The following is a 20,112-nucleotide window of genomic DNA, read 5'->3' as shown; positions in this document are numbered from 1 at the left end:
CAGTGACCTGGCCAACAGTGTGCAGCAGGATTAGCTGCAATATGGCCTTAAAATACTCGTGCTCTATATATGGAATCTAGAAAGATGGTACTCATGAACCTACCTGCAGGGCAGCAGTGGAGATGCAGACAGAGAGCAGACTTGTGGGCATGGAGGGTAGGGGTCAAGGCAAGGGTGAGACGAATGGAGATAGTAGCATGGAAATATATCCAGTACCATATATAAAATACACGGCCAGTGGGAATTTGCTGTATGACTCAGGGAGCTCATGTGACACCCGAGAGGGGTGGGATGGGCTGGGAAGTGGGAGGGTGGTTAAATGGGGAGGGGACATATGCATACCTATGGCTGAATCAAGTTAGTGTATGACAGAAACTAACACAATATTGTAAAGCAGTTATCCTTCAACTAAAAATAAATAACAAATACATATAGAACTGGAAAAAAAAATACTCATGCCCTAGGCCTCACCCCAGATTTACTGAATCAGGGTCATCAGTATATAGATCTTGACATGTGCCTTTTGTAAAAGTAAAGATGATTCTATTATCTGTATCACTGATTAAAAACAACTAGACCAGGTTCGATGCACGATACTGGATGCTTGGGGCTGGTGCACTGGGACGACCCAGAGGGAGGGTATGGGGAGGGAGGAGGGTTCAGGATGGGGAACACGTGTATACCTGTGGCGGATTCATTTCGATATTTGGCAAAACCAATACAATATTGTAAAGTTTAAAAATAAAATAAAATTAAAAAAATAAAATAGGAAAAAAAAATAAAAACAACTAGATACTGGCGAGAGCATGGGAACTAGCTGTCCCCTCACACTGTTGGTATGAGTATAAATTGATATGGTACAGCCTATAATAAACTGTTCTATAGAACAGTTGTACAGTATCATCGGAATTTCAGACCTGTCCTAGAGAAATATATATACGCATAAAGATACAGTTTCAAGAAAGTTTTCTGTAAGCCCATTTATAATATCCAAGAGTTGTGAGCAACTGAGTGGTTTTCATGGTTAAATATGGTAGATTCCACAGTTGTTTACAGTGTGACCACAGCCACTTAGAGAGTAAAGGATGTATGAGAATGATCTGTACATGGCTGATGTAGAAAGATAGCTAGGATTTATTTTAAGTTGAATAAGCAAGTCACAGATTAAACTATTTTAAACATTTTGTGTGTAAATATATAGAGAAAGATCTAGAAGAATACCCACTGAAGTATTTACAGTGGTTACACATGACTTATTCGGCCTTTTAAATTTTGTATTTAAAATATTTGCGATAAGATTTTATTATTTTTGTAATAACAGAACCACTGGACAAAACATGAATGATCCAAGGAAAACTCCCATGGAACTTAATTTGTATGCGTCAAGACACTGCTGATTTTGCAATTACCAGTTTTAACTGAGACTTATAATCTCTAACTTGGGAAACAAAGGAATGTCAAAACTATTTTGCATGTTTGCAAAGAGGACAAAATTTTTGTTACTCAAGTTATTATGACAGTCATTGAGTTTCAAACAGATAAGCATTACAATAAAAAGTGTTTGTTCTGTGTCAGAATCACATTGCTGCTTGTTTTAAAAACAGTGTTTGTGCAGATCTGGATATGAAAATGGGCTTCAGAATATTTTATTTTAATCCTTTGCTATTGATTAGCCATCTAGCCTTTGAGGTTATTAACTAACACTTTTTGATCTTTCTTTTAAAACTTTAGGCCCGATGAGAGAAAGGGAAAGTTAAGGATGCTGGAGCAGAACAATGGATTTCTCTTTCTCTTTCATGCAAGGGATCATGGGAAACACAATTCAGCAACCACCTCAACTCATTGACTCCGCCAACATCCGCCAGGAGGATGCCTTTGATAACAACAGTGACATTGTTGAAGATGGTGGCCAGACACCATATGAAGCTACCTTGCAGCAAGGCTTTCAGTACCCACCCACAACAGAAGATCTTCCTCCACTCACGAATGGCTACCCACCGTCCATCAGCATGTACGAAACTCAAACCAAATACCAGTCGTATAACCAGTATCCCAACGGGTCCGCCAACGGCTTTGGTGCAGTTAGAAACTTTAGCCCCAGTGACTATTACCATTCAGAAATTCCAAACACACGACCCCATGAAATTCTGGAAAAGCCTTCTCCTCCACAGCCACCACCACCTCCTCCTTCGGTACCACAGACTGTGATTCCAAAGAAGACTGGCTCACCTGAAATTAAACTAAAAATAACCAAAACTATCCAGAATGGCAGGGAATTGTTTGAGTCTTCCCTTTGTGGAGACCTTTTAAATGAAGTCCAGGCAAGTGAGCACACAAAGTCAAAGCATGAAAGCAGAAAAGAAAAGAGGAAAAAGAGCAACAAGCATGACTCATCTAGATCTGAAGAGCGCAAGTCACACAAAATCCCCAAATTAGAACCAGAAGAACAAAATGTAAGTTGAAACATCTTTTTGAAAATTTTTGTAATATTTTCACATTTACTGGAAGTCCAAGAGATCTTTTTCCAGTTTTATCTCTTCAAATGTAAATATTTCTGATAACTTATTTCTTCTGATCTCTGGCAAGGAGCTTGGGTTATGATGACAGGTGGTAAGTAAATATTTGTTGAGTAAATGAATGGACATCATCAGAGTAAAGAAATATTTTAAAAACATGTGACACTAAAAGTCTTGCCTCCGATGTCTTTGTTTAGCAGTCTCACTTAATCTTGCTTGTAATAAACTGGCTTCTGAAGATGAAGAGGAAAGTCAGTGAGAATATGGTTAATGAAATTGGTTTCCCATTGTTCCAGAACTTCAGCTTTTTTTTTGGTCTGGTTGCACCAGGTTTTCCTGGCTGCTCGTGGACTTTCTCTAGTTGTGGCAAGCAGGGGCTAATCTTTGTTGCAGTGGGCAGGCTCCTCATTGCAGTGGCTTCTCTTGTTGCAGAGCACAGGGTCTAAGGCACTGGGGCTTCAGCTCCGTAGTTGCGGCTCCTGGCTCTAGAGTACGGGTTCAGTAGCTGTGGCTCATGGGCTCAGCTGTTCCACAGCATATGGGATCTTCCCCAACCAGGAATGGAACCCATGTCTCCTGCATTGGCAAGCAGATTCTTATCTACTGTGCCACCAAGGAACCTCCTGGACCAACGTTTGCCAGGAGAGCTTAGATTTACACTCATCACTAGTGTGTTTGCTGCAAAATAACCTGAGGTAAACAAAGGAACTCTTTATTAAAATCAGAGTTAGTATTCATCAGTTCAGTTCAGTTCAGTCACTCAGTCGTGTCCATACATACTCATTAAAACTTCAGGTAGCATTTTATAAAAGTCATCCTTTGGTAGTAACTTAAGATGCGTGCTACTAATTTTTTTTTTAACATCTCTGAGGCTTCAGTTTTAATTTCCTTAATAACGAGGTATGTAACAAATCAATTCTAGCTTGAATGAAGAGTTTTTCATTAATATTCTAATGTACAAGTATGACTTGAAGATGTCCCCAGACCTATTTGGGAAGAAATGAATGCTTTTCTATCTGGTATGCAAGTTAATTTGTTATCTTCTATTCAAAGAAATGTTTACATCTTACCAACTCATCTTTTCCTTAGTAGCTGAGTTCCACTTCTTTATGCAGATCAACATGATCTTTCACTGGAGTAAAAGGTCACACTTGTCCTAGGCTCTCACAAGTGTCGGTGTGATAAGTCAATATGTTTTTCTCATTTTCTATTGTTTATCTTATTCAGTTAACAAATATCCACTGAGTACCCAATGTGTGCTAGACACTTTTCTAAGAATTGAAAGTTGGCCAGCAAGTGAAAAGATGCCTACTTCCTAGTAAGAGGAGCCAGAAAATACACACACACACACACACACACACACACACACACGTGTGCGTGTGTGCATGTAAACGTGTCTAGGTTCAGATAGTGATAAGTGCTATGAAGAAAATAAAACTGAGTGATGAGATAAAGAGAAATTGTGGACACTAGCAGTTCTGCCATCTTAGTTCTGTAGCTGTAAAATGACACTGAAGCTAAGTGGTTTATGAAATGCCTTTAAATTTCTTAAGTCATTTATTAAATGCACTCCCCCTCCCCACACAGATCTTAGCTCGTGTAGTATCTTACACTGCTTATTAAGTGAATGAATCAGTGAAAGGAGAGGAGTTAACTTTTTCCCCTCCAAATACATCCACTGTAGTATTTCTTTCACGGACCTGCAGTGAAAAGACATGCGAAGCCCTGGTGACTGTTGAGATCACGAAAATGCATAAAACCTGAATTTGGTTCTAGCTGAGGTTCTAAGAACCATCTTGCTGGCCCGACTTTCTTTTGCTGTAAAGAATCCGGCAAATAGGAGAATATCCAATTTTACTTACTAGGCTAGACTTCTTGCCTCATTGATAAAAATATTAAAATGTACAGTTTAAAATATATCTCACAATAGAAATAGGGCTGGAAGCAGTTAGAGGCAAGAGAAGATAGCCTATTCATTTTTCATATCCACTCTGCTTTATTGGAATCCAGGAAATAGTTCAGTGCAATGATATGTCTAGTAGTCACTTTTCAGTGAGACTTTAAAGCCGATTCTGTCTTTGTTGGTTGTCTGCTATGTCTGACCGTTTATATCACTTAAACCTTCAGTTAATGGTTATATCCAGGAATTAGAATGGTTAGATGTGATTTAAGAGTTTTAGTTCATTTTCTTTTTTTTAATCATGTAGAAGAAGGAAATGGCAACCCACTCCAGTGTTCTTGCCTGGAGAATCCCAGGGACAGCAGAGCCTGGTGGGCTGCCGTCTATGGGGTTACACAGAGTCGGACATGACTGAAGTGACTTAGCAGCAGGGGCATAATTTAATATTTCATTATTTAGGATCTTACAGTCTCTTGGGGTAAAGGAATGTCAGTTTGTTTGAAGATATAGACGTGGTAAGTGGCATTGATTGCTTTAAATGTTACCAAGACCATTGCCTTAAAGTTGAGCTTTGGGGGAAAATCTAGGGTTGTTTTTTTTTCCCTTGTTTTTCTCCCCTCACCCACCACATTTTCTTTCAAAGAAATGTAGTGAAGAGCTAAGCTCTTGTTAGTTGAATTTGATTAATTAGACTTTTATGGCACACACGGGGCAGGTCTAAGCTTATGGGAAGGTGCCATAAAAGTGATGCTGCGCTCTGACAGTAGAACATTGAAGCTGGTGTCCCAGGACCCTGCTTGTTGTTAGGGCTATGCCTCTGCTAAGCCGTGCAGACAGGGATGTGCATGCATCAGCCTGTTTTTTTTGTAACCGTGTATGGTTTTGTAGGGGTTTCCTTGAACAACGTTCCTTTTGCTTCCTTGAGGATGGTTGATTTAAGTGTTTTAACTTTTGATACCCTTGTGACTCCTGGCTGTCGCTAGAGGTCCACACCCTTGGTGTCCAGAGGGCTCGGAAGGGAAAGAGAAGCCCACGGAAGTGTCTGCAGACACCACTGGACAGCTCCCCTTCCCCTTCGCCCGAGGGAAGCCCAGTGAGAGCTGGTGCCTGGAATGACTATCCTCAAGCTGGGTTCATTGATAACTACATCTAGGTGTACAGATGTATATTTCTTCCTTAAAAGCTCACTCATATGTTCTTTTTTGAGACAGATAAAGCAAACAAAGTCTCATCTAAAAACAAGATTCCACTCACTCCTATTTTCTTTCCTTTTTTCTTAGTATTCTCTCTCCGAGTATTTCCTCCCAATTCTGAGCTATCTTTCCTTCTAAAGAGCGGCTGTTCTGTGGAGCAACCTAAGTACATCTTTCCAACAATGAAGATGTGTGTCCAAACAGCTCAGCAGCAGGAGACCTGCTATCACTACTGAAATTGTGTATTTTGTAAAGCTGCTTTAGCTGCTTTCTCTCCCACCAAATTAGAAACATGTGGAAATGTTTCTGCACTTCTTCCTACTTGGCAGGTGTAATGCCTCAGGCATGTGAGCGTAGGCTCTGTTTAAACACTGGCTTCCACCAGCCCTCGGTGGGCTTATCCACTAAGGCCAGGCCCAGTAACTCTCAGCTTGCCGTTTTCACATATAAAAAGCCAGACAGCTTCTTTGGCCCCATTAGCACTAAGTTAGAGGTTATATCTCGTTCTCCAGCCTCAAATTGTTAGATCTTAAAATCCTTAGAAACTGTTTATATGCATTACGAACTTACAGGTTATTCAGAAAGTAAAAGAAAAAAATGCATGAGCAGTTTACTGGCTGTACATTTTTCTTTCCACCTTCAATGATGACATAAGGTTTTGGTTCCTGTAGAGAATACGATTTTACTTAATGTTTGAAAACTCTTAAGGATTTGGAACTCTGCCGGATTTGATGTGTATTATTCATCCTGATAAATTTCTTTCTTGAATTTTAATAAAAATACTAGATATTTGTGTGTGTGTGTGTGTGTGTGTGTGTGTGTGTGGTTAGAACTGCGTGGCTTGCAGGATCTTCGTTCCCTGACCGGGGATTGAACCCGGGTGTTGGCAGTGAAAGTCCCGAGCCCTAATCACTGCACCACCAGGGAATTCCCCCAGTTTTTTTGAAAGGAATATTTAGGGCAATAGAATTTTATTTTAGCTGCCATTAGCATATTTTTTTCTACCAGATTAAGAAATTTCCTATGATTCTTTACTGGAAAAAAAAGGTCTTTCCACGTGAAATCAGCTAAAAATGTAAAGAGATTGTATACCCATAAAAATCATTCACTTGAAATTAAGATGACTCTAAAGCTATGAAGAGTTCGCTCACTGTCATCTTTTTCTCTGATGCTTTCTCTTCCTAAAGCAGCACTGTTAGTACCAAAAAGGTATCTTCAGTCCCTGTTTGGTTTTAATCTCTTTTAAGCTTATCTATCTTTTGAACAGTCGAAGGAAAGTGGATTTTATACCCAGCAATATTTTATCTGTTGGCAATTTCTGACTCCTTATTTTTCTTGACTCCTAAGCATTTGACTGCCATTGACCATTTCATCTTAAAAACTCCCCTTCTTAATTGATGTTTGTGGTAATATGTTATCTCTCTTTACCTTTCTTTTGAGCTCAAGTCTCAGATCTCCAAACGCCTCCTAGATATTTCTGCTTTGCTCACATGTTAGCACGTTTTGCAATGTATATTCACGTTCTATCATTGCAGCACCTTTATTTGACTTTTTTTTTCTTCTATTTTTATAGTTTGAAAGTTTAGAATAAATCTTCTTAGGCTTCTTTTTCTCCCTTGTCATTTCTTTCCTTTTAAAATGACTGTGTTTATAAAAAAAAAAAAAAAAAACTTAGTTCTTTGAATGATTTTAACTTTGTTTCAAGCCAGCCTGAAGGCAAGGCAGGCTTCCCTGATGGCTCAGTTGATAAAGATTCCACCTGCAGTGCAAGAGACCCTGGGTTGGGAAGATCTCCTGGAGCAGGGAAAGGCTACCCACTCCGGTATTCTGGCCTGGAGAATTCCATGGACTGTATAGACCATGGGGTTGCAAAGAGTCGGACACGACTGAGCGACTTTCATTTAAAGGAAAGGCAAACAACCTGGAACCAACCAGGAAAATCAGGAAGAGATAAGACATTTGAATAATATAAAGATTTTGAAGGAAATCCTATCTTTAATCCAGAAAGGGAGAAATGTTTATGAGCTTCAGATCAGCTCTTACAATAGTAGGATTCCATCATCTGGCAGAGATGAGTCACTCCTTATCTGTCTGGCCTCAGAGTTAAAGGTCCTTGCGAACGCTCCGACATCCCCAAGACTGAAGGCAGGGGAGGAGGAGGACTTGCTTTCCCAGCTACGCACAGGCTTGCCCAGGTGGCCCTGTCCTCCTGCTGTAGCTTGAGAATTCAGAAGCTGAGGTCAAGGCTTGCTCTATATCTTTGGACTGAAATGAAGCTGCTTATGCAAATGTGGACAGTATTTTTAAACTGCCTCGTCACACCAGTGACCGGGGGTGGGAGGGGGGGAATTCTCACTTGAACATAGGTTTCTGTCTCCTGCTCAGTGAGTGAGTCCTATCGGATTAGCCAGTCATAGCACCGCCACGGACGATCAGACAGAGCTCACGTAGTGCCGCCACCGCCTTCTTCCACGCGGGCTACTTCCAGTATTTTCAGTAGCCTCCTCATTAAACATCCCGCCTCCCCTCTCGCTCCTTTCCAAGATATTCTCCACACAACAGCTAACACGATCGTTTTAAAACAGAAATTGGCACGTGTTACTTCTCCCCCTAATCCTCCTCTGAGGCTTTCATTGCACTTGAGATAAAACCCTTGAACATGGCTCACAAGGCCCTGGTGAGGTCGCCTCCTCCCCTCCTGTTTTGTAACCTCTCTCCTCTTTGGGGCAGTTGTGGCTGCCGTAAGGGCTCCTTTGAAGTTCCTACCTTTGTTTAACCTCGGAGACTTCACACATGCTGCTATTCTCTGGAATGTTCTTTCCCCCACTTTTTTTTACTGGACTACAACTCCTCTTCTTTTGGTTCAGATTATACTTTCTCAGAGAGGCTTTTCCTGATAGCTGCATGCCCATACACTGTTAACTTCTCTTCGTACATTGTATGAGTGTATGTTTGTGTTGAATTCCCAAATGGTTCAGCGGGTAAAGAATCTACCTGCAACGCAGAAGACACAGAAGACGAGGGTTCAATCCCTGGGTTGGGAAGATCCCCTGGAGAAGGGAATGGCAACCCACTCCAGTATTCTTGCCTGGAGAATCCCATGGACAGAGGAGCCTGGTGGGCTATAGTCCATGGGGTTGTAAAGAGTGAGACATGATTGAGTGACTAACCGTGCTTCATGTTTGTCTGTCTGTCTGTCCTACCTACCTGTGAGCTCTTTGAGGTCAGGCGTCACATCTGTATGTTTTGCCATTGCACACCAGCTTCTAGAACAGGCCAGGAACTCTGGGCGCTGTCCAGTGAACGACCGACACGTGGGGATTGGCATATGAGTCTCGCTTATCATTTCCTAACAATTTTCACAGTTTCTTTTACTTAATAAAACTTTGTTTTTATAGCGGTATCTTAAATGTCTTGAATGGAGAATAAGTAACTTCTAGAATTAGCCATAGTTTTTAAGTGAAATTAGACCTAAGTGAATGGTCTCTTAGACCTCTCTTTTTTTTAAGTCATCTACATTAAATTCTGTTCTTTGACAAGTAAGAAAAGTTTTTGAACATTTTAAATTACAAAAGCAATTGCTTTTTACAGAAAATGCAATATACAGGTATCTGTCTTTTCTCCTCATTTTCCTAATCTCCTTCCTCAAACATAACTACTCTATAATCAATTTATTGTACAATGTATCAAATATTTTTCAAGGCATGTCCAGGTTATTTTTTAAAATATTTTTTTAATTTTATTTTTTTGGCTGCACTGGGTCTTGGTTGCTCACGGGCTTTCCCCAGTTGCAGTGTGAGGGCTTCTCTTGTTGCAGAGCATGGGCTCTAGGCTCCTGGGCTTAGCTGTTCTGAATCACGTGGAGTGTTCCTGGACCAGGGATCAAGCCCGTGCCTCCTGCGCTTGGCAGGCAGATTCTTAACCACTGGACCACCAGGGAAGTCCTTACAGGCTGTTTTTAAATAACAGGACGATGTTGAGGGGTGTGGGTTACTGACTTGAGATCGTGTTGCAGTCACCATCCCTGTGCCTAGATTTTCTCACTTTGTTTATTTCTATAGGACAAGTTCCTAAAATACAATTGTTAAACTAAAGAGTTTGAGTTTTGCTCCCAAATTGCCTCCTCAAAGGTGTGTAGAAATCAACTTTTAAATAACGTATTTGTAGGTTTTTATGAATAGGAAAGTAATGTGATGTTATTGTAGGCAATTTGACAAATATAGAAAAGCACATCCAGAAAATCATGTAGTCTGTCTTCTGGTGGTATCCTTCTACTCTTTTTTTTCCTGTACACATAAAAATTATTTTTCCAGGATTGGAATCACATTATACAAACTGCTTTGCAGTTTATTGTTTACAAATAACATTATATTGTTATTTTTCTGTGTCACTTAAAAATTCGTATTAAAATTCTACTAACTAGTTGTATTACAGTTTATTTAGTTAACTCTGTACTTTTGGACATCCAGACTAATTCTAGTATTTGCTCTTGTAAAATCACCAATGTGATTGTCTTTGTATGTATGTTTGTGTGTATATATGTATGTATCAGTGCTTTTTCAGTATACATTTTTAGAATGGATTTGCTGGGTCAGAGTCTGAAAATTTAAGGCTTTTCATACATATTACCAAATTGTTCTCTAGAAAAATTCCAAGTTACTTCTTACTAGCAATCTCAGAGTGCCCATTTTTCTGTCCTCTGATAGGTTAAAAAAAAATGAGACTCAACAGATTAAGAAATTAAGTTTTTAAATGGATAGCGTAAGAAGTAGGAGCATTGGCTGTGGTGTAGAGTGGACATGGGATGTTAAGACACAGTGTCATATGCTGTGGACGTTATACTCCTCACATTATTCAGTTAACGTATGTGCCTGATTTCCTGTTTCGCTTTCTGTTTATATGTGTGTCACTGTTCTTTGGTTTGCTGCCATTTTATTCTTTTCACCCAGAGACCAAATGAGAGGGTTGACCCTGTATCAGAAAAACCAAGAGAAGACCCAGTGCTGAAAGAGGAGACCCCGGTGAGTGGCTTAGTGAATACTGTCTAACCAAACGTGGTATGAGAAGGTGGGTGCAGAGTGATTAAATCAGGACACACATAGCACCGATTATTACTTCAGGAATTTTACTGAAATACATCTTGGAGCTGGCTTAAGAGGCAGTTTTGTTTTTTTTTTAGGGAATTACTTTCTTTTAAAATCTATGACCATTTTTTCATACTTGTGAATTTTTGAGATCACTTATCAATAATTTGGCGATAGAAACCATCCATCCTAATTTTAGTATTTGGGGTGGGGCTTATTAATTATTTTCCTCCTCTCTTCCCTTTTGCTAGATATGGATAGCAGGCATCAGACAAAAGTATGAGTGAAGATAAATTTTCCATGGTTAGCATGTTTGATGTATTTTGTACATTTTTCTTTTTAAAAGTTTCTTTTCTACTGACAGTTTTTTATGACCTTTTCCTACAGGTTCAGCCGATGCTACCTTCTGTTCCAACAGCAGAGGCGTCCGCTGGTGTGAAGTTCCAGGTCGGCGATCTTGTTTGGTCTAAGGTGGGAACCTATCCTTGGTGGCCTTGCATGGTGTCCAGTGACCCCCAACTTGAGGTGCACACCAAAATTAACACAAGAGGTAAGAAGAGGCATGAATGGGTATTGGGGCAAAAAAGTGACTCTTAAGGGTTATTATGAATATAAAAGTACATACATGATAATATAATCTGACTCCACAAAAACACATATGTGTGTGTGCACTCGTGCTTAGTAGTGTCCAAGTCTGTGCGACCCCCGGACTGTAGCCCGCCAGGCTCCTCTGTCCGTGGGATTCTCCAGGCAAGAATACGGCAGTGGGTTGCCATTTCCTCCTCCAGGGGATCTTCCCGACCCAGGGATCAAAGCTATACCTCAATGCCAGTTTTTGATGAACTGTGTAATAACAACGGTTATCTTAACTGGCAGAGGCTCTACAGCTGACATAGTCCTTGTTTTCCCTTGAAACATCCTATGTTTGTTTTATAATTTCTCTCACATTTCTTTTTTAAAAACAAACAAACCTTAATCTGACTGTCCTCTGGTATGAATTCCAAAAGAAAGCAGACCTGTAAGTAATGAAACACCTTATGTGAGCTTAAAGACATTTGGGCCAAGCTTTCTTTGAACATTTTTGTTTCATCTTTGATGCCTGTGGGTACTAATTTTTTACTCAAAGAGGTGCTTTTAATCCTGATAAATTTTGTGAGATGCTTTTTTCCTCCTTAACTCCCATTTTATTTTTGTGGTTTTTTGAGGTTTTGTTTATTTTTAATTAAAAACTTTCTTTTTACTCCATTTTCAAATCTGTAAATTTACTGAAACATCCCTAAATATTTAATGTGATAAATAAGTATACTTTGAATGGCATAGAATCCTACCTTAGGAATGTTAATAAATGTTAAGAAGATGTTTGACCAAAATCTATAGGGTAGATTCCTAGGAATGGACTTGCTTATTAGTAGCCAAAGGAAGGTTGGAGTTTGGAATTTATTTCTGGATATTTGCTTTGTGGAATCACTTGTCAGTCCCTTATTGCCTGTGACAAGTTTGCACCTATTTCTTTTTTTCTCATTTTAAACTTCCTATATTGGTGCCTGTTCACTGTTATGAGGCGGAAAAAGGTCCGACAAGTCAGATTTGTGATGAGATCTGCCATATTTGCAACTGTTGTGCTGCCCAGCAAGGGATCCAGCCAGATGCAGAAGACAATCATCTTGTCATTATAGTGCACTGATTAACGGTTGGGGAGACTGGAAGCATCAGTGGGGCAGAAGTTTAAAAAAAAGGAACATTACCTACTGTCCAGCACAGGGAGCTCTGCTCAGTGTCACGTGGCAGCCTGGGTGGGAGGGGAGTCTGGGGAGGATGGAGGCGTGGGCATGTGCGGCTGCGTCCCTTGCTGTGCACCTGAAACTACCACACAGTGTTAACCCAGGACAAAATTATGAAGTTTTTTAAAAAGTACATTGTTGAATGTCCACTTTTGTGCAAGGCACACTGTTGAACAGTTCTTTTGTAGGACTTCCCTGGCTGTCCAGTGGTTGAGACTCTACACTTCCAGTGCAAGGAGTGCAGGTTTGATCCCTGGTCAGGGAACTAAGAGCCCACATGCTGTGTGGCATGGCCAAAAAAAAACCAACAACACAAAAACAGCTCCTTTGTATGTGTTCTTAAGCAGCCCTTGTGGCATCAACACTGTGAAGCAGGGCCTAATATCATCTTGCTTCAGATCTGTAAATAGAGTCTCAAAGGAATCTTCCTCCATCACCTTCACTCTTAACCGCTAGTGTATAATAAGGGGAGAAAATAACTGAACCCCCTGCTCATGAGTTATAGAGGCTGAGGAAGGCAGTCCTAGTTCCTTCATTTATGTAGTAAGAGTGTTAGACTATTAATCTCTGAAGTGCCTTGCACTTTTAATAATCTGTGAATATCTTGAATGAGAGAAGACAGGGACAAGGATTTCCCAAGAGGGACAAGCCTTCTTAGATAAAACAGTGCGTGTCTGGGCCTCCAGAGCATTCTGAGATCCTGCATTACGTGAGAGCTGTGGTTCCTCAGTTCTCTCCCCTTAGAAAACCAGCCTTTTGGGATTATATAAAGAAATTTTTTTTTTTCTGGGATACAAAGGAAGGTACAATTTATGCCTCATCTTGTATTTCAAAGGAAGTATTTGCATTCATTTTATGAATTAATCTGGTCTGGTCCTCAGTACTTTAGTGCTGGAAAAACTGAGTTTTGTTTGTACTATTGAGGAAACCAAAATCTGAGAATTTAGGTTTCAAAAATGTACCTTCTGATAATATCTTCAATTTTCTCTTTTCTGCAATAGTTTTTGAAGTAATAGCCTTCCCAAGATACGTTTTACGTGCCGTAAAGTTCACCCTTTTAGAGCGTGCAATCTGGTGGTGTTTAGCACATTTACAGTTATGCGGCCATCACCATGACCCGATGGGCTTCCCTTGTGGCTCGGCTGGTAAAGAATCTGCCCGCAATGCAGGAGACCCCAGTTCAACTCCTGGGTCAGGAAGATCCACTGGAGAAAGGGATAGGCTACCTACTCCAGTATTCTTGGGCTTCCCTGGTGGCTCAGACAGTAAAGCATCTGCCTGCAATGAGGGAGAAAGGGAGGATCCCCTGGAGGAAGGCATGGCAACCCACTCCAGTATTCTGGCCTGGAGAATTCCGTGGACTATTCCTTGGGGTCGCAAAGAATTGGAAGTGACTGAGTGACTTTCACTTTCACCACAATCTAATCTGAAAACTTTTTTTCATCAACCCAAAAAAGAAGTCCCGTATCTATTAGCAGTCACTCCTCATCCCCCACTTTCACCCCCCAGCCCTGAGCAGCCACTAACTACTTTTCATCTCTGTAGATCTGCCTTTTCTGGACATTTCATATAAATCAAGTCATACGATATGATGCCTTTTAGGTCTGGTTTCTTTCACTTAGCACCACGGTTAGAAGTTCATCTATGTTGTCTCTTTTTATTGCAAGATAATATTTCATTGCATGCCTGTGCAGTGCAGTTTTAAATGAAGTAGTTTTTTGACAGTTTTTCTGAAAACCAGAAACACAATATAAAACTTGATTTTGGTGATTACACTCTACACGTGATACCTGAGAAGCATTTTGTGTTGCTTATTATCTAAACTGCTTTGTAAAATTTACCTTGAATTTTATACAGTAATCTTTGGTTTCCATATTGTTTTTAGTCAGTATTGCTATTAGTCAGATTCTTAGCATTGGAAAACATAGTTAACGGTTTTCACACATAAAGAGATAATTCTTTGAAAAGCACATTGAAAGATGTTTGGATCGGATACCTATTTTAAGTTGTATTTTATCGTTTAGGTCTTTCTCATTTTAAGTTTAAAAGTTAAAACTGAAATGCTTTTTCTGCTTATAACAATACATTTGGTCAGAAGCCAGAGGTGCCCAGTCTCATCCTCCAGATATGGAACTTCATTCTATATGACAAACTCTAGGTTTATCCAATATGATAAAATTAACTATTAGAGAAATGAAAAGCCTCCCCTTTCAAAAAAAAAATATACAGTACAGGATCCCTGGGGACTTCCCAGGCGGCACTAGTCCTAAAGAACCCTGCCTGCCAGTGCAGGAGACATAGAGATGTGGATTTGATTCCTGGGTCGGGAAGATCCCTGGAGGAGGGCATGGCAACCCACTCCACTATTCTTGCCTGGAGAATCCCATGGACAGTGGAGCCTGGCGGGCTGCAGTCCGTAGGGTCACAGAGAGTCAGACATGCCTGAAGCCACTTAGCACACACACACACAGAATCCCTGATTGTGAGCCTAGATATCATGCAGTGTCAAATTATCATAGTTTCTAAAGGCTCACTCTTAGCGTCTCTGTTTTGTAGCATACTTATCCTGGGAACCAGTCTAAGAGTAGCACCACTGGAGAGCTATGGTTCTCAGATGTTTTGGTCCCAGAACCCCTTTTACTCTTGAAATGTGAGGACTCTAAACACTTTAGCTTTATATAGGTTATATCAATTACTGTTTATGTTAATTTAAAAGTTAGAGCTGAGAAAGTTTAAAATATTTACCAATTAGAAGAAAATATACTCTGTTATTTGCAGAAATTTTTCATGTTTTATGAAAAATATTTTCTCAAGCAAAAAAATTGAGAAGAATGGTATTTTTACATTTTTGCCAATTGCTTAACTGAAAACACTAGATTCTTGTATCTGCTTCTACATTCAGCCTATTATGGTTTGTTGCTCTGAAGAAAAGGAAGATAATCTGGCTTCACACAGATGTGTAGTCGGAAAAGGGAAGTGTTTGAATAGCCTTTTCAGATAATTGTGGACCTATTTCTTTGATATTACACCCATACTCAGCAAGAAGTGGGTCAGTTGCAATATGGAATCTGAAATCCTGTCAATAAACTTTTTGTACTTCATGACATTAAAATCCATTGGTTCTGTCTTATACTTTGAGTGGATCTTTGCCTTTTATGACTTAGAACATCATATATTAGCCATTTAAAACATATTTTGTGCCTATCTTCCAAATGTTGACACATTCCTTTATAGATAGTTTTAAAAAATCACTTTCTTTAAGTCACCACTTATTTCATCAGAAAATTCTTTGATTACTGAGAAGTTGGAAAATTCCTAGGGACAGATACTAGTTTTCCAATATTCTAATTTTTCTTGAAAGATCAAATTTTATTATTGGCAACAAACACCATCAGTTGTTTTTCTTGAAGTGAAAAACTTGTTTGTTCATTTTTGAGAAAATATCTGCCAAACTCTGAAGTTCCAATAACCTAGTTTTCCTCGCAGTCATTCTTTCAAGTAAAAATGGTGTTCTGTGAAGAGGTGGCCGGGTCACCATGCAGTTCAATCACAAAAATTTTTCCCCTCTTGACAGCCATCATATCTGAAGTGCACAGAAGTGATTTACACCCTTCCTGTGTCATCACGCAGAATATGAGAAAGACGTATGTTCAAGGGTCGAGACGTTGTTGTTGTTCAGTTGCTCAGTCGTGTCTGACTGTTTGCGACCCCATGGACTGCAGCACACCAGGCTTCCCTGTCCTTCACTATCTCAAACTCAAAGGGTTGAGATGTAGTAAAATTAATCATTTTTACTGCTTCATCAAGGGCATTAAGTAAAACTGGCCTTTTTTTTTTTTTTAAACTGCCAGCGTGTGACTGTGAAGGATACAACACCAGTGTAATTTGGAGTCACTCGCTGCCTTTATTTGTGCTGAGATACCAGCAGTCTGACCCAGCTTGCTCTTGCCGTATCGACTGCACATGTCAACATCTCAAAAAAGACATCTTCTTCATTACAATGACAAAGGTTTTGACCTCATGGGAGCCTGGGGATCTCTGCAACCTCTCCTCTTCTCCTGGGTCTGTGTGCCACGCTTTTCAGTTCAGTTCAGTCGCTCAGTCGTGTCTGACTCTTTGCGACCCCATGGACTACAGCACGCCAGGCCTCCCTGTCCATCACCAACTCCCAGAGCTTGCTCAAACTCATATCCATCGAGTCAGTGATGCCATCCAACCATCTCATCCTCTGTCATCCCCTTTTCCTCCTGCCTTCAGTCTTTCCCAGCATCAGGGTCTTTTCCAAGGAGTCAGTTCTTCATATCAGGTAGTTAAGTACTGGAGTTTCAGCCACACTTTTATGTCAAGAGAAAAGCAGTTTGATCAGCTCTTAGCTTTTAAAAGTCCAAGAAAATATGCCTTTTTTGAGGGAAAAATTATTTATACCCAGATTTGTTTGTAAAAAGGTTTGAGGCCTGTGAAAATACATCGTGTAACCAAGGTAACAAATCTGATAATGAGCAGAATATTTGTAATATTTTTTTCTTCTTAAAACTCACTGTACTAATTTTAATCGTTTGAGGTGATTTTTATAGTAGCTATTAGTTGTGTCATTGGTAGATGTTGGATTGCATCTTTGGATGATCCAAAAATTACAAGTTTTAATCAGAGTAAACCGGGGAACCCAGCTTAGGTTCACATTTTTGGCAAAATATACGTGGCTGCTTATGCCGTGAAATGACTAACAAGAATTTCTGCTTGCAGGTGCCCGGGAGTATCACGTCCAGTTTTTTAGCAACCAGCCAGAGAGGGCGTGGGTTCATGAGAAGCGGGTCCGAGAGTATAAAGGCCACAAACAGTATGAAGAACTACTGGCTGAAGCGACCAGACAAGCCAGCAATCACTCTGAAAAGCAGAAGGTGACTGATGACATAGAAGCATGGTCAACTGAATACGGATTTTAAAGGACTTAATAATTTAGTAGAGCTTTTCATACTTGAATTCAGGCAATTACAATGATTTATTTTAGTCCTCTAAGTTCAATTTTAATAATTTATTATCACTGTGTCAAATTTTACATATAAACAACATCACAGTCCTCTCAAAAACTTTTTCTGCTTAATACAATTTTGGCTTCTATTTTGAATTCTAATGCATAAAGTCTAATAGATGCTAGTGAAATGTGAATATTGTCAGAGATTTCTATTCTTTTCATTTAATTTCAGCATCCTGCCCTAATTCCCCTTTATGCTTGTTTAGCAAAATTGTTCTATGAAAGTAAAGTTTTAAAAATATTTAGTATTTACACTGAGACAGGCACTTTTTTAAGCATTATATTTATGTGTTAATCCATTTAATCTTCATTACAATGTCAATGAGGTGTAGAGACTATTATTCCTATTTCTACGGATGAAGAGATTGAGGCACAAAAAGCTTGAGTAGTTGGTTCAGCCAAGGTCACATTAGTGATGGAACCAAAGATGACGTGGTGGTGGACGCATTAGAATTTGGACCTGTATTCTTGATAATGTGTCTGGTTGAGTTTTTTAACTCAACTAATTTAGTGTGGGCCTCTGGTGATTCAGAAATGTGTTCTGTTTTCACAGTAAGCTAATATTATTTCAGAGGATTTTGATGACTTTTATTAAACATTCTGTAACATGTTACAAATTTAAATGTCATTGTTTGACACATACTATACTATCTGATGGTTCCATTAGCTAATTTCTGGCTCCCTCAGTCTAAGCTCCCTGGCTAATTCCTACTTGTTTTGGTCATTCACATACCTTTATTCAAAATTTTCTTAACTGTCTTGCCAATCCAGTCGTCTGATCAGGACTGTGGAAACTGTGATTCAGGTTTATTTTTCCCCTCATACGTTCCTGTCTTCTCGTGTCTTGTCGACTGTCACGCATTCCTCGGGGCTCTCCTTTCTCTGCACCCTGTTTGCATCCTGGCACAAGCCGGCCGCATAGCTCCAAACACTGGTTCTCTGCCCCTCCCTTAGCTCTGTTGTGGTCTGTGCAGCACCCCTGAGCTTGAGGGTGACGTTTTTAATGTTTGTGTTTCCTAGGCCACTGAAAGCAATCATTTCTGTCACCTTCCTTCTCTCCGCCATCATCATTACTAGCTTTTTATGACTGTGATGTGAAGAGGACAACTCCTTGGAGGGACTCGTCCAGCAGAGTGGGCGACAGGGAAGGGTTTACCATCAGAGAGAGTGGACCTGCGTGTCCTCGGTAGTAGCACGGATCCATCAGAATTACAGGCTCAGAACATTTCCTTTATTTGCCTGAAGACCCTGAAGGTGTGTATGCACACCTGGAAAGACTATAAGACCACATGGGAAATACGCATGGGTTTCAATGTCCCTGTTGGAATAAAGTGTTAGTCGCTCGGTCATGTCTGACTCTTTGCGACTCCATGGACTGTAGCCCACCAGGATCCTAGGTCCATGGGATTCTCCAGGCGAGAATACTGGAGTGGGTTGTCATGCCCGCCTCCAGGGGACCTTCCCGACCTAGGGATCAAACCTGGGTCCCCTGCATTACAGGCAGATTCTTTACCAACTCCGCCACCAGGGAAGCCCAGTTAGAATAAAGCGTGTTCCCTAATGCCTGCATCTTTCTTTCCAGATTCGGAAACCGCGGCCTCAGAGAGAACGTGCCCAGTGGGACATCGGCATTGCCCACGCCGAGAAAGCGCTGACCATGACCCGGGAGGAGAGGATAGAACAGTACACTTTCATCTATATTGATAAACAGCCCGAGGAGACTTTATCCCAAGCAAAAAAGAACGTTGTCTCCAAAGCCGAAGTGAAAAAGCCCCGAAGACCGAGGTCGGTGCTCAATGTGCAGCCAGAACAGACCAACGCCGGGGAGGCAGCCTCCTCACCCTCAGGTACTGAAATGCGGAGACACAGCCAGCGGCGGCACACGGGCGTGGACGAGGACGAGCCCCCTCCCGTGAAGGTGGCCTGGAAAACCGCGGCAGCGAGGAAATCCCTACCAGCATCCATCACCATGCACAAAGGGAGCCTGGACTTGCAGAAGTGTAACATGTCTCCCGTGGTGAAAATTGAACAAGTGTTTGCTCTGCAGAATGCTACAGGAGATGGGAAGTTTATCGATCAGTTTGTTTATTCGACGAAGGTATCTCCTTTTCTCATGGGTTTTCTGGGGGAACCCAGGTGTCTAGTAAGTAGTCAGTGTTGGCATTTAAAAAAAAAACAACCCAGATAACACAAGGTCATCATCTAAATACCCTTTGTATTCACCACACTTGAAATGTACAGTCAGTTTACTATGTTTAAGATGGGGACAAAAAGGACATAGGCAAAAAGGCTTTGTTTTCCTTCTTTTTCCCCCCCTCTTTTGTAATATCCCCATCTGTACTAGATTAATCTTGAGCTGTGCAGCCAAAATTGAGCTCAGCTCCCTAAAATTATGGGAAAAAACTGGGCACTTTGCCCATTTCTAGTTTGTGTGGTTAGCTTTTTTTTTTTAGTTGCAAAGTATGTTTCTGATTAAATCATCTCTGTCATTTATCTGAATTAACCATTGTAAGCATTGTACCTGCTGATCCATTTGGTGGCACCAGCAATTTTGTTCGGCTCACGTTGGCTTGGGGTGCTCATGCATTTTAGGGAAATACCAGAGC

The 20,112-nt window shown here is 40.5% G+C and overlaps 1 protein-coding gene across 6 annotated transcripts in view; it reads left to right on the top strand.

Annotated features, from left to right (window-relative positions):
- Positions 1–20,112, top strand: part of NSD3 (nuclear receptor binding SET domain protein 3) — a 103,636-nt gene that overhangs the window by 33,275 nt on the left and 50,249 nt on the right. For 5 of the 6 annotated variants that reach the window (XM_061404488.1, XM_061404486.1, XM_061404484.1 and 2 more), the window contains exons 2-6: positions 1,732–2,453; positions 10,559–10,630; positions 11,081–11,243; positions 17,218–17,372; positions 19,089–19,604. In XM_061404488.1, the coding sequence (XP_061260472.1) occupies positions 1,776–2,453; positions 10,559–10,630; positions 11,081–11,243; positions 17,218–17,372; positions 19,089–19,604 (1,584 nt within the window). In that variant the 5' untranslated portion in view covers positions 1,732–1,775. The remainder of the gene's footprint in view (positions 1–1,731; positions 2,454–10,558; positions 10,631–11,080; positions 11,244–17,217; positions 17,373–19,088; positions 19,605–20,112) is intronic. The other variant, XM_061404487.1, reaches the window with a different exon arrangement.

This window comes from Bos javanicus, chromosome 27, assembly GCF_032452875.1.
Source record: "Bos javanicus breed banteng chromosome 27, ARS-OSU_banteng_1.0, whole genome shotgun sequence".
NCBI classification, from domain to species: Eukaryota; Metazoa; Chordata; class Mammalia; order Artiodactyla; family Bovidae; genus Bos; species Bos javanicus.
This window is presented reverse-complemented; position numbering and strand designations above follow the sequence as displayed.